Source organism: Egretta garzetta, unplaced genomic scaffold, assembly GCF_000687185.1.
Source record: "Egretta garzetta isolate BGI_Z169 unplaced genomic scaffold, ASM68718v1 scaffold31, whole genome shotgun sequence".
Classification (NCBI taxonomy): Eukaryota; Metazoa; Chordata; class Aves; order Pelecaniformes; family Ardeidae; genus Egretta; species Egretta garzetta.
Genome location: NW_009258663.1, coordinates 4,351 through 20,653, shown reverse-complemented (window position 1 = coordinate 20,653; position 16,303 = coordinate 4,351). Strand labels below are relative to the sequence as shown.

General features: G+C 36.6%; 1 protein-coding gene across 3 annotated transcripts in view; it reads right to left on the bottom strand.

Moving 5' to 3' along the window:
- The window catches only part of MIGA1 (mitoguardin 1), a 39,249-nt gene extending 23,192 nt beyond the window's left edge, over window positions 1-16,057 (bottom strand). For 2 of the 3 annotated variants that reach the window (XM_009648437.2, XM_035903899.1), the window contains exons 1-7: window positions 15,794-16,057; window positions 15,534-15,704; window positions 12,436-12,613; window positions 11,759-11,895; window positions 11,378-11,504; window positions 10,753-10,889; window positions 9,869-9,992 (exon numbers count right to left, since the gene is read on the bottom strand). In XM_009648437.2, the coding sequence (XP_009646732.1) occupies window positions 9,869-9,992; window positions 10,753-10,889; window positions 11,378-11,504; window positions 11,759-11,895; window positions 12,436-12,613; window positions 15,534-15,632 (802 nt within the window). In that variant the 5' untranslated portion in view covers window positions 15,633-15,704; window positions 15,794-16,057. The remainder of the gene's footprint in view (window positions 1-9,868; window positions 9,993-10,752; window positions 10,890-11,377; window positions 11,505-11,758; window positions 11,896-12,435; window positions 12,614-15,533; window positions 15,705-15,793) is intronic. The other variant, XM_035903898.1, reaches the window with a different exon arrangement.
- Window positions 16,058-16,303: the final 246 nt, after the last annotated feature.

The following is a 16,303-nucleotide window of genomic DNA, read 5'->3' as shown; positions in this document are numbered from 1 at the left end:
GCTGGCATATAGACTATTTTGTTGGACACAGCACAAGGGTATGGGGCCATCCAAGATGTTCTCTTCAAAGCAAGATTTTAAACACAAGATTGCTGGAAAGGTTTTTCTTTAGTGATTATGTTATGCTTCAGGGATGTTGACATTTCAAAGCAAGTGAGACAGAGTGACAAAAGGAACCCACATATTCATTTGTTCTTCCATTAGAAGAAAAATACACTGTCTAGCAGTTGGGAATTCTGCTTGCATGTACGAAGACAGTATCAGAAAAGAAAGATTGATATCTTTTTATCCCAGGAATTAATACAAAGATAGAAAGACAAGAACCAACTATATAACTGGTGATCCTCAGTGAAATAAACATAAAAAGATGCAAATACACATTATTTGATTTGGACTAACATTTGCATTCTGTATTCAGAATGGAGACTTGAGCGTATTTGATGCAGGCAAACTCTGCAAGGACAGCGTGACAGTCCTAGTCTTCACTTGAATTTCAGGGCAGAACTGTCTTATAGAATTCTGCAGACTCCAGTGAAACTGCTCAGGAATGTGACTGGCTTCTACAAACCCAGCTGCACGCAGCATACAGTTTAAGAACCTAAATTAGCCAGACACATGCTTAACTTTAAACAGTAAGCCTTAAAGAATATCTTAAGTACCCTACTGATGGGGGCCTGCTTGCATTCCACTTGCCCCTGAGAGTAGAAAAGAATGAGATAAGAATCCTTAAAAAGTTGTACTGAATGAAGAGTTCTTCCTCTGGACCTTTAGTTTACTAAGTAACACTGGTTACCAAACTTAAATTACAGAACAAATTAATAACACTGTAAGGTTGCTAAATGCATTAGCAACAACATATTAATACTTGAATTATAATGTAAGCAATGATTAGTGCAACCTGACCCTGGAAGATAGTTTGACACTGATTAGCAGCTACTGAAACAGATGTAGTTAAAGCTGCTATCTACTCAATATATTAGTTATCCGTGGTAAATCAGAGTAAAATAAAATAAAGCAAAGCTTGAATAATAAAGGATGTACATAATTTTGGCTATTTGGAAATATGTATATATTTGCCTTTAAATACTTGCAGCGTATCTGCATGTAGAACAAGGGCAGCTTTAAATAGCAGTCGAGAGAATAAAGCCTGGTGTGATCAACATGTGCTCTTGAGTCAGCTACACTACAGCACTTTGCTACAAACAGGATTATTAGGTAAGGTGGGACATAGTGTGCAGACCAGATATCCCACAAAGAATTAGAGAATTGACAGCAATTTATTAAAAAAAAAGTTTAGCTTGAGCCAACAAAAGCGAGATAAAACGCATCTCAAACCCAGCTACATTTTGTAACAGTTTTAGTAATTAACTGCATAAATACATGCATGAGAGAAAAATGACACATAAATTTTACTCTCTGTTGTTATTGTTCACAGAACCTTTTGCTATAACTTTCCACAAAAACAGATTTACTCCCACATATAGGTTCAACTTTGAAACCTTTCAAGCTGAAACAGAAGTTTAAGAAAACTGTAAGCTATAAAAAGGCCTTTAGGAATGAAATGCTTACACTAGCAATGCTACTTAAGCCTCCCAGCTATAGGGTAAACAATTTTTAAAAACCCTCACAAACTATATGCCTGGTAAATAAATGTGTATTGCTGTAGCAGTGGTGGATGGCTAGTGCTAAATAACAAGCCCAGGAAACAGCAATCGTTGAAGACTGCACTATGTGGATATGCTACAACCGCTTATGCCAGGCTGATGGGTCAGAGCCTTTGACTTAAATGGCAGCAAGATTTAAACATAGTAGACACATCAGTTAAGAAAAGCTGTTAGCTTTTTGCATGTGTTGACACAGACACACAATGCTTTCATTTTAAGCCCTTGAAAATAAATTTCAGACAGAAGTTTATCTATTGTAGTCCCAACTGAACTATTGAATAAAGGAACTATAGCACAGAGAGCTACATTTGCCTATTCTATACAATTCTGTCAATATTCCATTTTGATATTGTGCTCAAAAGCAAAACGTGCAGAAAAGCTCAAAATGTTTCTGCACTTTCAAGACTAAGCTACCAAGCTAAGAGAGCTGATTACCTCTGAAGTCTTTTCAAACTCTAAACTATCCCTGTCTATCTCTCCCCCATCCCATTCCAGCTCTCCTTTCCTTCATTTTGCCCAAGAATATTTCAGACAAGCCTCTCTTAAAAATAGACATTAATGCAAGAATAAATTGTTTTAGTAGAAGTTCTGAAACAGGAATTAGCCCTATGGGCCAAACCATGTTCTTGATCATCAGTTTATATAACCTCACACTGCGATACTCCAGCCAGAAAAATAAACACTTATCCTGCCCTCACTACTTGCCATCTGTCTGGTATGATTTTTCCTGCCTCTGGACCATTTATACTCGCAGTGTGTATAAACACATAGAAGTTAAATGTATATACATCCTTTTTAGTAAGAAAAAGAATTTGTAAACTATAACTTGTTAAGAATATACCACAAGAACATGCCGGGGGGGGGGAAGGCAACTTCCTGCACTTTGGAAGGCTGTTTCCACTTATTCCATACACCACTTTTCACAAGTGTTTAAAATGAAGGCAAGTGGTTATTAAATCAAGCCCTGACGTGTGGGGAAAATGATCGCTTTTCTTTACACAACAAGAAGGCAAATACATCTACTTTTTAAAAAAGATTTTAAAAAAACCTGAGAAGCTATTGACTAAAATTAAGCACTAGAATGGCCGACAAAAAAGGATGCAAAAGGAATGCTCAAAAATTATGCCTTTAAAGCAGTGCTAGGCATGTGTGTTTGCTGTTGTGGGGTAGGTGATAAACACCCAGACAGCACAGCAGGCGTTATCTAGTCCTGCCTGAGCTGTAGCATGGGGCACCAACTGCACAAACCGCTGTACAGATGCTCCTTCCTCATGTAAGGAACTGGAATGGCTCCATCGTATTTCTGCCTTTTTATCAGGGATTTAAAACTGGGCAGGAAAAAGAGGGAGAAAATAATTAGTTTGCCCGGGTAACTCTGTGGAACCAGGAAGCTCATGCTAAGAAGAGACCTGGGGAAAGAGATGATTGCAGCGGCTCACGTGTTGTAAGGAACAAGCAGAAATGGTTGAGAAATAGCAGATGGATTTTGTGTTAGGAGAACTGAGCAGGGAGGCACAGGAACAGCTACCTGAACAAAGTCTGGGAAATTGTATCAGGTGGGTGGATTCTGGCTGAGTAATGAGCAGCCTTTAGAGCTAAAAGGAAGAATAGCTTGTATTTCATTTGAGGAGAAGCTCCTGAGGGAGAGAGCGAGCTTAAGGGAAAGGAATCGTCTGGTCAGAAAAATGAGCAAAGGTGATTTTTGTAAACACCAGTTAAGTCCATGTGAGAGAAGCAAGTTTTAAATGGACAAGGCAAGACAGGAGAACATGGCAGGAATCAAGAAGTGAGAGAGACAAGGGCTTAAAGAGGAGTTTTGGTGTGGACAGAAAGACGACAGGTTTCACAGACACCATTTAAGGAAAAGCAGCAAGGTGTATAAATAGCCTGCATGGCTGGATGCAAGAGCAAAGCTGTTGGGCAAATGGTAACACGGGTCCTCAAAAAATCAGAAACAGACTCTCTTTCCGATCTTATTGGAAGTGGTTTTGGAAATTTCTACCCATCTATCTATTTTGGAAATTTTCTACCCCCCAGCTAACATACAATAAGTGACTTTGAGGTTCGCCAGTGCTGGTTCAGTGTACAGTCAAAGAGATCACCTTGAGCCACTGCTGAAAAGACTTCAGCTAATCTGTTTTACTATGCCATGAAATGGCATCTAAGCTTCAGCTTTCAAGATAAACACAAACATAGACTCCAGGTTATCCAATACCAACATAAAGATACAGATTATCAAATAATCATCTTTTTTTTAGTGCCAGTAACTTCACAGCAGGTCCATGCAAAGCTATTTTGCGTTTTTAGTATAGAATTATTACAAACTGCTCACCTCCTCACTGGAGCCTGAGAATTAGAAATATTTCTTGTGCATAACCAAATAAAACATAATACTCTCAAACTAAACTTTTTCCATTAAGATTTCAGAGGCAGGGAGGAAAATACAGGCCCTAGATATTCATCCATGGACAGTAAAACTTTACAGAAGTCTGTGTTAGTAAAATATATAAAAATGAGCTTTCAATAGATTCATTGATTATGCAAAGATTTTTTTGTTTTGTTTGTTTTAAAAGCAGCTGGAGAAAAGGTTTCTAATATGCAAATATGTTCTCCAAAGAGTTTTGTCACTAGGTTAAAGGCTGTGCTCATTCTCTCCAAAATGCCAGGCATATTTTTGAGTGTGAGAAGAAAATTAAAAAAAGAAACAGACAAACCTTCCAACATAAAGAAATCAAAACCACAGACCTTTGTGAGAGATCTTTTATTGCAACAGCTCAAACAATTCATTTGTTTTAAATTGTATAATTAATATGAAATAAAAAGTAAATATTTTAAAAATAAAAATGTAATAAATGTGTTGATTTTAATATTGTTATAAAAAAGTTTAGGGGCTAGTATATACAAGTCACCATTAGTTTGAGTGCCAGCATTCCTTTTTACAATAGAAATCAAAATAATAATATGAAGTATTAGGAATTCAGTACTGACACAGAGCCCTACAATTTGAGAATTTTCCCCTCTGACCTGCAATTCTGCTTCTAAGTAAAGCTATTGTTTCTCTCCTAACTCTTTGCATTCCTCCCAAGTTAGCTCGACTAACATTTCAGTCTGCTAGAAAAGATCTAAAAAGAAAAAAAAAAAAAAAAGAAAAAAAGAAAAAAAAAAAGAGAACTTTCTTCAAGGACAGACCACAGAAAGTATTGGAAGCTTTTAACCCCTACCCCCTCACATTCACCACTCAGAAATAACAAGATTAATATTTTGTTTCACAGTTTTCTGCCAATTGCCTCCTTTCTGATTCAGTGCAGCTTATGCCTGCCTCAGGAAAGCCTATTTCTAGGCTTCCCATGTTGTTTCACAGCCCTAAGAGGATCAGCATAAAAACAACAGCAGTTTAGCCCTACATATTTGTTTTAATTTCACGTCCAGAAATATTTCTGCTATAGAAATCCTATTTTAGCTTGCTGGTTCATATGACATTTCTGAAAGTCCAGTGGAGAATGCAACAACAATGAATGTAATTGCATTCCATTATGTCTTCTATTTAAAATGCAAGTATTTTCCAGGGCTGTATTTGTTGTTTATAACTCAACAATAGCTTACAGAGCTGTAAATTATTATTTGCAATTATTTTTATCATTATTATTGCCATTAATAGAATTCTTCCCACAGGGAGAAAAGGTATTTATTTATACCTGTATCTTCTGCAGTGCTAAAAGTTGAATAGTAAGAAATATCAGGAAGATAAAATGTATCATTTACATATAGCTAGGAAGAAAGAAAACAGCATTTGGAGATGCTAATTTACACAACAAGAATCAAACAAAAGGCAATTAGACTACAGCATGCAACCACTTTAAGTGATGATTGCCTGCTCTGACAAGTCACCTTTTACCTGTCATAGCAGGCAGAAGAGAAGCCTTCAGGCCACATCATGAAACAAAAGCTATTGTATTCCAGCAGGGCAACTCATTCCTGACTCCGCATAGCATGTTACCAGAGTGGCCTCCAGAAGGCTGTTTCTCAAAGCCGGCTGGCAAATTGTTTATAATGCCAACCAACTTCACCTAGTAAGTGGGATCACAAAACGAAAAGCAAGTCTGTGGTATGATCGATCAATGGCAGCACTAAGATCTTACTCTGATTAGGTAGAGGGAAATGACGACCTGGGAAGAATAACATTTAAAGGTTTTGGGAAGGAGCAACATCTGTGACTAGCAGACAAGTAGGGGAGAGTGTGGTTTCAGGAGCCCCAAAAGTTTGACAGAAGACTTTGCAGAGAAAGCTGAAAACCAGAGACCAATGGAAATGTTTACCTGTGTAAGCTTCCTTCCTGAAAAAAATTTGGAGCTCCTTATAACCCAGGGTTTCTGAATAAGAAGTGCTATAGCCAGATATTTATGTAGCAAGTCTTTTGATAACACTTGATAGCATTTGTCCAACTGTCAGAGCCCTGTCTCCAGCTGTGGCTAATCACAAGTGCTTTGGATGGAGAGAATGGAAGAAAAATCCACAAACTATGTCTAACCATGATGTCTATCAAAGAAAAAACATAGCAAAACATTTCCTGATTACCATTGTGGGTCAAGAGTTGAAACCCTGAAGCATAAGATCCGGTTATAAGCATTCTAACAACAAGCTGGAAGTGTTATGAACCTATTAAGGACAACAAAGGCTTTTTCTTGTTCACTCCAAGGCCCACGAAAGAAGAAAAAATAGCAGTAGTAAGGGGAAATGCTTAGATGTCAGAAAGACCACAACGACCATTTACCCTCAAGTACATCCCTTCCTCTCAAAGAGGAATAAAACCATCCCTCAAAATAACATTTAAAAAAATAAAATAAAATAAAAAATGATCTTTGTCTAAAGCACTGAAATACCCTCAACATGCTTCACAGGAAACTTCAGAACTTCACTTGTTTCACTTAAACAACCAGAAATTGGATCTAGTTATGACTCTGACACCAAGGACTACAAATCCCCCAGCACCACATACCTTTTCCATGTGTAAGCAGCTATTCAGAACAAGTAAGTCACCTCTCAGTATTTTCTTCATTAAGGAGCTGGACATACGCAACTTAAGCCACATATGAGCTTGTTTTTCCAAAACATGGATCATTTTTATGGCTTGTTTTGAGCTGTCTAGTATTTCCATATCTTCTGAAATATGAACAACAGAACTGGACACAGTATTCTAAAACCATACAAAACCAAGATCGTATCTCTGCCTCTATGCTGATGCTGTCCTTTTCACATAGCCAGAGATTAGCAATGGTCTTTTTTCTACAGCACTGTGCTGAGAACTTATACTGACTGTTACACATTATTTTCCTAATGCATGCCAAGAGCCTGTCTTTATTATTTTTCTTTTAAAGTCTCCCATCTATATGTACAATCCATACTTGCCTGGATTCAAATGTTATTTGTTAGATTGTAACCATTTAAACAGATAATTCAGGTCAGTATTACTAACCTTTCCTTTTCATTAATTCAATGCTTTTAATGCCCTAAATGTTATTTTATCAACTTCCAGCCCTACAAATGATTTTATCATCAACTATACAGTTGATAAAATTACAGCATTTGCCCAAACATCTTCCCTAGAAAAGACATCTTTCCCTTAACAGAAGTATAAACAAATGTTCATGTCAGTGAGCTAATTATTATCATCTAATGTATCCTGTATCCATCCCCCAAACTGCAGATCTCTCAAGCATCTACAGTCCAAGAAAAACTAGCTACCATGGAACTGTATCAACTGGCACTAATTATACCCTTTATTATGTTGTGTGCGGCAACAGAGCTGCAAATTAACAACTATTATTTCACAGGCATGACACTTGACTTGGGTGTTGGAGTTTTGGGGTTGGTTGTTTGGGTTTTTTTAAGATTTGGAACTAAATTGGCAATTTCCCAGTCATTTGGAACATTTTTCACTTCCTAAGATTAGTGAATAGTAAAATATGGATTAGAGTGCTTACTTTACCTAACTTCTTTAAGAAGTTTTGGGTATAAATCATCCAGGACTACTGATTCTGATTTAGCAGATGCTGCCTCTTCCACCACATAGGATATACATTCCTATCAGTGTCAAAGATGTACACACATTCCTGATTCATTTCAAATAAAGAGCACTGGCACCTTCATTTCTGTTTTCTGTTCAGAACTGTCATTTGTTTTTTGGAGTAAGATATTATTCGTATTCTTAATAGCATAAAGAATGCTGTACTATCTTTATTTCTTTTGGCCACTGGGATTTCGTGATTTTCTTGGACTTGCTTATTGTTGTTGCTCTTGAACCCTTCCATTCCTGTTGTTCCTCATATATGCACATGTGCACGCACACACACACACAAAGGAAAAAAGCATCCATGTTTATACTCTTCCTCATGTTTACACACTTCCTAAAAGAGTAATACAAGGCTTTGAACAGAAGTGAAACGAAGTATTACATGTTAACATGTACATTTTGGGGTCATAAAGGAAAGTTTGTTGACAGCAGCTTTCCTTCTCTTCCACTAGATTACCAAATAAAAATAAAAAGAAAAAAAAAAAAGGGAAAAATAAACTTGTAAGAGACCCTCTAGAATTCTCCCAAACATACTTTTCTGTGTCTCCCCACAAAAGTTACCAAAAAATGTCAATCTGAAAGACATGCCACTTCAAACATTCATACGCTAAACGGAGCGTCATATCCTACAGGAAAGTAAGTTATCTAAGAAACTGTGAGTGATTAAATATTTTTATATCAAATATTGAACAAAACCCTCCTCTGTATTAGATCTTCTAAAACAGCAACCTGAAAAACTGAAGCATTCTCTAACATATTACTTGCTGTTCAAGCCACAAATTCAAGATAATGATGAAAAAGCCCCAAATCCTGAACAGTGAAAATACTATTCACTAAACTACTTCATTACTTGTTTTCCTCATTTATCTGGGCCAGCACAAATAAAATGCCAAATAAAGTAACAGACATCTACTCAAGAGATCACAAACAATTTCTACAGAGGACATTTGAAAGGAATTCAATTCTCAGAACATTCTTGGCAAACAAGAATCATCACATCTAAAAAATAAAATATCAATTTAAAATACTTCCAGGGTAACCAAGCAAAACAATAACTAAGCCCACTGAACATCACACTGAGTCCTTTGAATGCCATTTTATTAATTTTGCCTGAAGATAGAAATTACAAATAAACTTCTAATTGAATAATGGATTTACCCTGCAACTTTATTTAGGGCTTATGGTTTCAGACACCAAAATAAAACATCCAAACACTTTTCTGTTTTAAGAATTACATTAACAGGTGTATGCAGATATGTCAGAAAGCTAGCTCTGACCTAAATTTAATTCCCACCTTACTCAGAGCTGTATTTAGTAGTTGCAGGGTAACACGAGGACTAAGAGATGAGAGTACTGCCACCTCGTGCCAGTCAAGCTGAAGCCTAACAAACAAGACTACAGACTAAAACTAATCCCAGAACATGTTCTGTCTTTAAAATGTGACAGTTATTTGAGCTCAGATGCTTGATCTTGAATTATGAAAGAGCATAATAGTATCAGTCTTTAATAACTTCTTAAAGCAATCCTTCAAATAAAAATAATCAAACTATCTGTATTTAATCAATGTTCGGCAAGAACTACTCTTACATTTGCCATTATAACATCCTGGTTTTAGTCACTCATAACTGTGATAAATTTCAATCACCAGGATAAGAGCTTTGGTAATGGATACCTGTTTCGGGAGAAGTCTTTCTGGTTTGGTTTTGGTTTTTTGTAAAAAACGTATTTAATTATGGCAAGCAAAAAACCCCCAGTACATGCATACACAACATGACAATTCAAAAGACATACAAAATTCTTTTGAAAGACTCTAATGCACCCATGCTATAAAAGGGTCATATATTCTTACAGCATAAATATTTAAATACTTGAGTTAACATAAACTTTAGAAAGCAGAGAAGTGTTACCAAAATTCGGAAGTATACTGACAAGCCACAAGGAAAAAATTTCCTCTCCATCCATTCTTATCTAAAATACAAGCACTACATCAAACATTGCATAATAATGTAAAGAACCTAAAGTTCCTTCTGCTTATTTACTAATAAATATAATTCTGCTGAGTTGATATTTCAGTGACTTCCCCCTGAAAGAGTCATTATTACAAGCAATAAAAATGTAAAACAGGAGTACTCACCAATATCATTAGCTAGAGAAGCAGGATCAGAGACCCCAAGGGTGGCCTCAAACTCCTCCTGAAGACGATAAGCTCTTTGAAGAAGTGATTCAAGCTTATGAATGAATTCAGCACTAATGATATCCTGGCAAGAAGACAGACATTAGAAGATTTTCTATTCATTTGTAGTCCGTAAGATTCCTTTGTATAATCTAAGAATATTAAGCCTTCAAAGAGCACACTGTGCCACATTAATTTCCTACAAACCACACAAGGACACTGTCAGATGAATATCTCAACATCCAAAATAGACACGCTTTTTTAAACATACACATATTTTATTTACTATAATAAAAAACCCCTGAGTTTTAAAATATTTTAAAATTATCTGTGATGTTTACTGCACTAGAAATAATGAGACATACAGGTGTATGTTTATTTCAAAATATTTTTAGCGCTTAGTTCATAAGAACAAAGGAATACAAATAAAGTTTAAGCACATTATTTGTGAATATTCATAAATTCATCATCTTTCACAAGACCTTTATCTTTGCTAAGCAGATATCCTCTCACATAGTCATAAAAGAAAGGGATGACCCAAGAGATTTTGTGCAGAGAACAAGTACGCTTGGTAGCTTGATAATGCCATCCAGAAGCAAACGCTGATGCAACAGCAATTGCAAAAAAAAAATAATAAATAAAGCTAATTCCCCCTCCTCCAAATAACCAACCAAAAAAGTACAAAGGAACAAAATTAGATACCCTTTAAATGCAATGCCACTAAATTGGAAATTTGAATTCATTCTCAGTTTTGGTAATTGAGTTAGAAATTGAAAAGATTCAGATAACAAAACACAACGAATTGTCAGGGCAGCAACAGTAGATTATAGATTGAATATACTCACTTCTACACTTTCTTCTGCAATTGCATCTCCTGCTCCCAGTTTAATGGAACCACAACTTGCTTCATCTTCAACTTGCCTGTTACGGAACGTTAGTGCCTGTTCCCATCGACGTAGTGCTTCTTCGAAAAGCTCCATACCTAGGGGAGATCAGGAATACCTCCATTCCATCAAATACACAGCCTCCATATGTATTCACATTTTAGAGTCACAGGAAACTACGTAGTTAATAAACATGATCATAGCAGAGATCTAAGTTTTAAAAACAATAGCAATTCCCAGTCTAAAACAAAAGATAGATAGATAGATAGATATCTATCTGCCTTTTTAACAAGCTACAGAAGTTCACAATATGATTAAAGCAAGAATTTCATTGTATTTTTTCCTGTTTACTTCTACAAATAATTCTATGGCTTACTACTATAAATACAGGTATAAAAACTTGTATTTTAAAAACCTAGCTCTAGATCAAGTAAGATTTCGTTATTTCATGGGAACGTTCTTAGACACATGCCCACAGGACACTGTGAAAGGACACCACAATAATATTGTGTGTCACTTTACCCAAACCCAAGAAATTATTTACATTCATTGTTGGTAGATGCTGAATATTCTTATTATAACCTACCCATCAAATACAAATTTTCAGGTGTGGTCACTGGAATATTGACAAGCTTAATATCATCTTCATCTGCTTTATCCCAGGAATTAGAATTGGCACAAGCGCAACTGTGACAAGATGTGGCACTCTGAACCTTAAAAAAAAACAAACAAATTTTGAAGTGCTGTTATACAGAGTATCCTTAAAACTACATTCCTGCCAGAGTACATTACATTCAAGTTATCTATCTAGAAACTATTTTATACTATGTAGTAAGTACAATAGCCTTCTCAGCACCTCTAGCCATCTGTGCACTTGTTCAGGATCGTTTCAGCTCCGTGAAACCACTAGGTGCAGATGCAGTGCAAGTTAACAGACATTCAAAAGCCTTAAAACACTTTTACTTACCGAGGCCAAACTCTGAACAGAACCAGAGTATTTACTGAAAAGTCCTCCATTTGCATAGATACAAGGCTGAGATCCTTTCTCCTTGGCAGAGCTCAGAGAAAGAGTCAAGTTTTGCCGACTACTGGAACAACTAGAACCTAACAGATACAAGGTTTTGAGTTTGCAGCAGCTTTAAAATCAGTGTATCTTCTGTTAGCAAGATCCAGCAAGAATTGCATTTACACTTTGAAATAAAATCCAGTTTAGAAGCAAACAACAATTATTATTTTCAGTTCTACATGAGAAACTACAAATTAGAACAGCCAATATCTATAACAATAAACATGCATTTAAGCATAATTATTTTCCTAACCTATACAAATTTAAACCTGTTTTTCTCAGCATTGAGATATGTCCACAAGAACAGCAAACTCCATTGTTAATATGCTATTATTAAAAAAAGTTTTAATTCAAATTAACGAATAAAACTTCACCTTTGAGAATAAGACCAGCTTATTTATAAAACCCTGTAATTTTGTTCCCAATTGGCACAATTTCTACTTTAACAATTCAAACCTACTCAGCATTAAAGGAAAATAGTTTGTTTTACTACTACACGCTCGTGCACACCCATCCCCTCACACCCCTTTCCTTCCCATCCAAGAAAACAAAAAAAATTTGGGGGTTTCTTCATGTACCTTTTTCTGATGCAGCTGCTTTGGTACACTCTAATACTAGATGACTTGGTTCCCATGGTGGCACTTTCTTGTTCTTCTTTCCACGCCTTCTTTTAAAATGATGGGCCAGAAAAATAACAGATATTGCACTCACTGCTGTTACCGTGAACAGCTTCTTTAACCCAGGGGAAAGCTTTATCTGAAAATAAAAGAGTGCAACTTCATTGGAAATATATGCTCCTTAACCCCCACCTTTCCTCCTACCCTCCTTTTTTTTGTGCCCACCCCAGGCTATAGCTTGTCTGAGGGAGATAAGAGATGCTGCTCTCACACAGCCTGAGAAACAACCAACTTGGAGTAAGGACACAGACTAATTGCTGCTCAAAATTTGCAATGGCCAGTAGGTGAGAGCGTTTACAAAGAGGCTGGTGCGATGAAGCAAGTGGCTGCAGAGACACCTACAGCAGCAGCAAAAACTGCAAGGTATATTGCAAATCCACAAACTATGGAGATCTAAATAAATGACTTTTGGATAAACTATTTTTTAATTACTTTTTAATGCCAGGACAATGCAGGGCTTCAATTAATTCTCTAACAGAAAAAAAATACTGGGAAGAAACTCACTCTTCACAACTAGACTATTGTCTTGCAGCATGAAAGGGTGGAGGATCCAAAAGCTAATATTTGCATGGTGTTTCCATTTGGGAAGAACATGTATTTAAACATATTTCTCTAAATAAACTTTTTTTTGTTTTGGGTTACATTTTGGATACAGATCAATCATGGGTTTACAAATGTTTAAATTAGCAAGTAAGAACCACATATGCAAGCAACTGGAATTAAAAGCCATTAACAAAGTTCATAAAATTCAAAGTGACAAGATATACAAGGAAAAAAAGCCATTTAACTGGAAATTAGAGTCCACATTCACAAAATCTTTAGGAAATCTATGCTGCTTGAGAAACAGACTGCTGGGAGAAAACCAGATCTGCAGTCCTTGGGGCTAAGACGGTGTTTCTGTAACATGTTTCCCCCTATGAGAGAGTTGGCCACACAGGCTGCCACTGCGCTCTGGCAGTCCCTGGTTGCTGTGCCAGTGGTTAATACTGTCAGAGCTGGGTAATTTAAAGAAGCACTGAGGGCTTTGCTCTGCACTGACTTTGCAACCAACAAGTCAAACACCTTTGACTTGAGAACCCTGCCCTTAGGGTACTCTCTCTTGACCGAGGCCAAAAACCTAATGCTGTACTCTGCAAGGAAAACGAAATCCCTGAAACAAAGCAGGAACGCATACTTACAAAAGACTACTGTATTTAACAGAAAAGAGTTAATAACCAAATATCTGAGATTAAAACCCTGAAGCTCACAGAATTAAATGCTAGAACTAAAGTTTCAAAGAACTATATGTGGATTTTAAAAAATTTGTCTGTGCCTACAAGCAGGATCATAAATAAATTAACAGTGCAATGAAAACCTCTAAGGAAGGGAAGTTAATAGTTGTACATAATGGAGTTGCACACGGTATTTAAAAAGGATACGAATACGCTGCATAAAAAAGAAATCAGTGATCTTGCAGTGAGAATTTTCAACTATTGCAAACAAAAAAAGTGAAAATAAGCAGATGCAGCTAAGACTGAGAATATCTCATTCTAGTTTTATGTGCAGTAGAACTCTGAAATGCATTTACATGCAAATATGAAAAATTACATAGCCTTTGCTTACAAGCATTTAATTCAATAAGAAGTAAATACAGTCAATATTAAAGACGGGTTTTAAAATCAGAACTTTATCAGGACCTGCTAATATCTATTTTTTTAAAAACATTGGCATTCTTAAGTTATAAAGATTTGTTTTTCTTTTAGTTAGCCTTGTCAATGATTCAGCACACACAGCATGGGAAAAACCCGGGTTAAACCACGACAAACTACTGGACCGTATTTTGTACAGCCAACTAGAACCCCTTTTTTCCTCCTGGGTATTATGGCATCAGAATCTGTTTCACTCTTCAAGAAATTTATTCTCTGTGGGATATGACTGAAGCCTTAATATTTTCTCAAGTAATTCTGGCTTATTTTGCTCTATCATTTATCATACATGTAGTTATAGGCAACTAACACCTCTCTTCTCTGACTCTCTACAACACAATTACAGCTGCTCCTCCTCCCTGTCTTTGAAATGAAGGTGCTCTAGGGACAAATCTTAGGATTCCCTGCAGACATGGAGTATCAGCTTCACAATACTTCCAGCTTTTGTCAGCCTGAAAACTAAGACCATAATGTACTCTTTGCCCAGATTTGAGTTACTGCTGTCCATGTTGCTACTTATATAGTGGAAGCTAGCCTATAATATCAATGAAAGAAAATAAAAATAAATCACACCAGGGCCATCTATAAAAGGAAATACTGTGATTAATAGAGCCTTAAGATTTTCATTGAGGATCTTTCAGTAAGTAAAGCACAGGAACAAAACCAGCAAAAAGAACCGAACTGATTTAAAAGACAGCCTGCTTTTCAAGAATCACTGCCTTGTTTTAGTCACGTGCCACTTATTTAATCAAACAGAAGGGACTGGAAAACTGGAATGACAGATTTTTGATTTGTATTAGCTAATTATCATTCAGATTGCCAGTACCATGCACCAAATTAATCTAGAAATTATTTCAGACCACACTCAATACTATTAGTCAAAATTTAATAACAGTTATGTTTAGTTTTTAAATACCTAAAAAAAAAAATGTACAAAAAAAAAAGATAACTTTAGGATTTTGGTATTTGATTTGAGGAAAATACCTAAAAAAAAAAATGTACAAAAAAAAAAAAAGACAACTTTAGGATTTTGGTATTTGATTTGAGGCGAATCATTGTGCTGTTGCAAAATGAAGATGTACAGACACTGCAGATAAAGCAATGTCTTCAGTCAGGTATATGATGATGCACTAAGCGTTTGTTAGCAGAAAAAGGCAAAAAAACCCGCCTACTTTAGCTCAGTGTTTAAATAAAGTAAAAATCAAGATATTCTGTACAAATTTACTTCATATTAAGCTGAGATGAATGAGCATCACATTGCAATTAAACTTCTAAATATCAAAAGTGACAATATTCAGACAGCATAGAAATTACCTGGTTAAGAGAATAATACCAAGAAAGGGGAAGATGAAACACCCGTAAGGCTACTGTCTTCAGAGAAAATCGTGCCTCAGTAACAGCTTCTTCTGACATGGCTACTTCTCTCCCATAACCTCATTAAGTGGAACTGTCTTGAAAACGGTCACAGATGGTCTCTGGAATACACTGTCAAACGAAGGATACATACTAAATTATGCAATAGAAGCCCAGGACAGCTTTCTTCTACAAGCGTGAACCTCTTGCATAATAGGTACCTGGCTTGTTTGACTGATGTTTCTGGGTAGAGTTAAGGCTCGTGCTTAATGAGAAGACGGCAAATTTGCTGGCTCAGCTTAGGCCTCGTTCATCCCGACTGCTCTGTGCGGACACCTGTGTATGCATAACCAGGATCTACAGAGAACGCAGTTTGCTGTTATTAGCTGGCAGCTCACTTACTACATTCTCTAAATCCTACACGGAAACAGCCCTGTTGGAAGAACGTATTTGCCAGCTAGAAGGGGTAAAAGATTTGAGAGCAGCCAGAAGTTTACCTCATTCAGAGCTTCATTTTTTCTTATTTGTTTTTTTTTTTTTTGCAGAAGGATGATGAGGAATAAATGCTATAGCCTGACGTAATCTCCCCCGTTAAAAGGAACATCCCCCTTACTCCCTGATGCTAAACACAAGGCGAAGCCCCCGACATCCGCAACCGCGGCAGGGAGCGAGGTGAAGGACCAGGGAGGGAGCGGCCAGCTTTAACCGCGGGCTGGGCTGGCGCGGCGCGG